This window comes from Leptonotus elevatus, chromosome 9 (genome assembly GCF_054856555.1).
Source record: "Leptonotus elevatus isolate MCC_2025b chromosome 9, RoL_Lele_1.0, whole genome shotgun sequence".
NCBI classification, from domain to species: domain Eukaryota; kingdom Metazoa; phylum Chordata; class Actinopteri; order Syngnathiformes; family Syngnathidae; genus Leptonotus; species Leptonotus elevatus.
Window position 1 is genome coordinate 1,605,760 of NC_141247.1, and position 3,530 is coordinate 1,609,289.

A 3,530-nucleotide genomic window follows, 5' to 3' on the forward strand; every position below is an offset into this window, starting at 1 on the left:
CATGTCGAATTTGCTGGAAACGCCGACATCCTAACCCCCCACCCCACTCCACTCCCTCCAGACGTCAGATTGGTGTATCTAGGCCGAGGGCAGTCTGCTTTCTGTTTGCCAGATGCGCTGGATGTGCGGCAGCTGTGTTCACAGAAAAGCCCAGAAAGGCGCACCCGTCCCTTTACAGTTTTGTGTTGCATTAACACAAAAATTGAAATGCACCTGTTTTTACGCAGAGCAATAATAATGATGAATAATGAATTAATAATGATTAATTTAGGAATTCAACGTCTTGAAAATGACGTATTTTCACCTTTCACTTTTCAACCAAATTCTAACGTCTTATGGACGGACACCAGTGATGTCTTTTCAACGTCATTTCAGCCAATTTTTGCTGGGTGGGATCTGCCTGGTCTGTATGCTAGTCACAGGCAAAAGCAATACAATTAACAATTCCGAGCTTACGAAAATGGCAGCCTTACTCAGTGAAGAAGATGCTCTCCGGTCATTGAAAAGCATTGGAATTTGGATTGTTGTAAACTTGATTTGTGAGGATTATTTTGATTTGGAACTGTGATAAACTGTTGTTTGACTACTATAACAATATGCTTGGTTATATATGCTAGTCACAGGAAAAAGTAATACAATAAGCTGTGGAAATGAAGCGTTGCATTGTGGAAATAGGAGAAATGCCCGGATGTTCGGAACTGTCAATTTGGCAAGTTTTCTGTCACCCCACGACGCACCCACCATCAATGTGTATTCATCACCGCATGTCAATTGTTCATTCTTTTGACATCATAATAAGGCACTAATGGAATAAAAATCAGTCAAACTTTAGAGGTGTCATGGGTGTGTGAGTTGAGTTACGGAATGACCCATACCACGATCACTGAAGTCAAAGGGATGCAATTAAGCTCTAACAAGAACAATTTCCAGTCACGGTAATATTTTGCTAGTTGAATTTTCGAGAGAACGAGGACAACATTTGCAATCACAATTACTTCAGTAAGCCGTAATTTACCAAACTCCACAGGAAAATAGACGATCCAAAGGCAAGACCCACTCGTAACCAGTTGGGGGAATAAGGGTCGCGCTTCGAACTTGTAACCACAGTCCTGGACCCAACTGCAAACATATAGTGGTAACCATTAATACATTTAGGGCGACGTCAAGCCAGCGTTTACGATTCAAGAATGCTAAGCTAAGGTCAAACAAAACAAAATCAGTACTCCCTCCCAGAATTACAGTCGAAAGCCACAAAATCCTACACGATGTAATGATGCCTCCCACATAATTTACTCACCTCTGTGGACAAAATACGACCGCGCGAGTAAACTGCTCACACTCATTTTTGTTCAGTTTTCTTTTCGATCTAAGTTCAAACAGTATTCTTCTTCGTCGTCTTATTTGAGTTGAATGGCGGGTGGCAACCATCGTTCAACTATATTAACGCCATCTATCGGACTGGAGCGTGGATCAGACCCACTAATCTGAATACTGCTCAAACCCCCAAAATGAACCAATGGGGTAGATGCCACGAACTTCCGACTTCCGGGTTTTACACATCAGCGCCGTTTACAGCCACTGCTGGCCCCGTTCTAACACTCGCATCCCCACCCCTGAGTCCCACAACCGCGCGCTTCCGCTCAGCGCTATGTAAAATGCTTCGGACACTGAGACAGACACTACACACTCGCACCAGACGACGGGAACGCGCAATCGAGGGGCACAAAGGCGGAAGCGCAAGTTGTTGTTTTTTGCCTTCTTTATTAATTCACACTTCAACATCCAATTCAAACTGAGCATATAAACGGTGCTGTCATACAAAGACACAAGAAAAAGAAAACACTCAAATCAAAACAAAAACAAAACAAAAAAGTCTAATCGGACAGTACACTTTTTAAGTTATTAAATACTGACAAGGCTTCCTTCGTCTTCACCCTCCTCAATGTCTTTCCAAACCCTTCAATTTCCTTACAATAAATCAAAAACAAAGGTCGACATTTAATAAATCTACTTTTTTTCTTTATTAACCATATTCAAAAGAACAAGTATACAAAGAAAGTTGTATACAATTGAACAAATACATGCCAGGGGGTACATACATAGGTTACGTGCATTCAAGAGTTTATAAGTTGTACAAATACTGATCGTTTTTAAAGCCTTTTTGTTAAGTGAGCTAATAATCAATTTCATATAAGAAATAGTATCATTATGAAAGTGTTTAAAGTTTGGTTTTTGGTTGCTGTATTTGCATTTGTGAAGATAGAATTTAGCTAAGACAATCAGCAAGTTTATAATAAAATATACATCCTTTGTTTGCTTTCCATAATAAAATCCTTAAATAAAGTCCTTGTGTAACTGTGAAGTAATAAATCCACTAAAGTTTTAATAAATCGACATTGTGGGCAGAAGCGCAAGTACCGCACGTCGCAAACCGAAAACGGAAACAACGATATGGGTGAAAACCCAAAAGTCCCGGCTCCTCCGTGGCATATAGTCCATGTCCAAGCAAGAAAAAATATTAGGAGAACTTAAATATTTCCCGTCTTTATTATTTGTATAATTAAACGCGTTTCTTTTAAATATGTAATTTAATAATTTGATTGTTGATGCAGCACCAAGATGATTCTCGATTTTGACCGCAAGTTACTTTGCCACTTTAGTTACTTTACTTAAAGTGTACTCTAATAATGTCAGTTTTATTTATTTTTTCCTTAACTCTACAGTCGAGCAGCATTACTTATTACATAGTCTCTATCTTATTATCTATCTTATCTAGTATGTTGCTTTCATATTGTGTAGCAATTAAGGATCATGTGAATTCTGCTATTTGATTCCTGCCCATCATTCTATCGCCTTCCGGTCTGGGACTACCCATCCGCGACCAAATTCTGTCTTATTTTGTATAAGCATCTTCTCGGGTCTTGTCCTATTCCACCTACATATGTGCCACCTACATACATTTGTATTGTTTAATTTATATCACTGAATTGAAATAACTGAATCTGAATTTGAATTTTTTTTAGGTATTTGTTTTTTTTTGTTTTTTGTTTTTTTTATTTGTTCATTTTTCTTTCAGACCCGAAAAGAAAAAGGGCTGACGGGATGAAGTTGAAGCTTATTAATTCCTGTTACCAGAATGCAATAGGACAATTTACAGCATTCACTTTTCACATTTTGTTTGGAACTTTAGTCCAATAAACTTGAAACTGAAACTAAAATTTTAAAATCTATTTAATTTCTTCTGAAACTGTATTTGATCCCCACTAAAAATGCAACTCTATATTTTCACTTTTGAAATTCAATTGACAATACTGGTCTTTCAGAAAAAGCAATCAATTTCAGACACAGATCTTGTCTTTGTCCAATCAGCACCTTCGTTTTTGAACATGTGGCACAAGCTCTACGAGAAAATGTTAAGGTGCTTCTTTCTTTCAAATACAGGAGAGGACAGTGATTTAATTGTTGCTTTTTCTTTTATTTATTTATTTATTTTAACATTAACGTCATGCCGTCATTGAATTCAATGCCCC

At 37.8% G+C, this 3,530-nt stretch overlaps 1 protein-coding gene across 1 annotated transcript in view; it reads right to left on the reverse strand.

The window, feature by feature from the left end:
• ndufc1 (NADH:ubiquinone oxidoreductase subunit C1) overlaps positions 1 to 1,593 on the reverse strand; it is a 7,287-nt gene extending 5,694 nt beyond the window's left edge. Inside the window, exons 1-2 of the mRNA XM_086085068.1 lie at positions 1,298 to 1,593; positions 1,016 to 1,119 (exon numbers count right to left, since the gene is read on the reverse strand). Coding sequence (XP_085941194.1) covers positions 1,016 to 1,119; positions 1,298 to 1,343 — 150 coding nt within the window. The 5' untranslated portion in view covers positions 1,344 to 1,593. The remainder of the gene's footprint in view (positions 1 to 1,015; positions 1,120 to 1,297) is intronic.
• Positions 1,594 to 3,530: the final 1,937 nt, after the last annotated feature.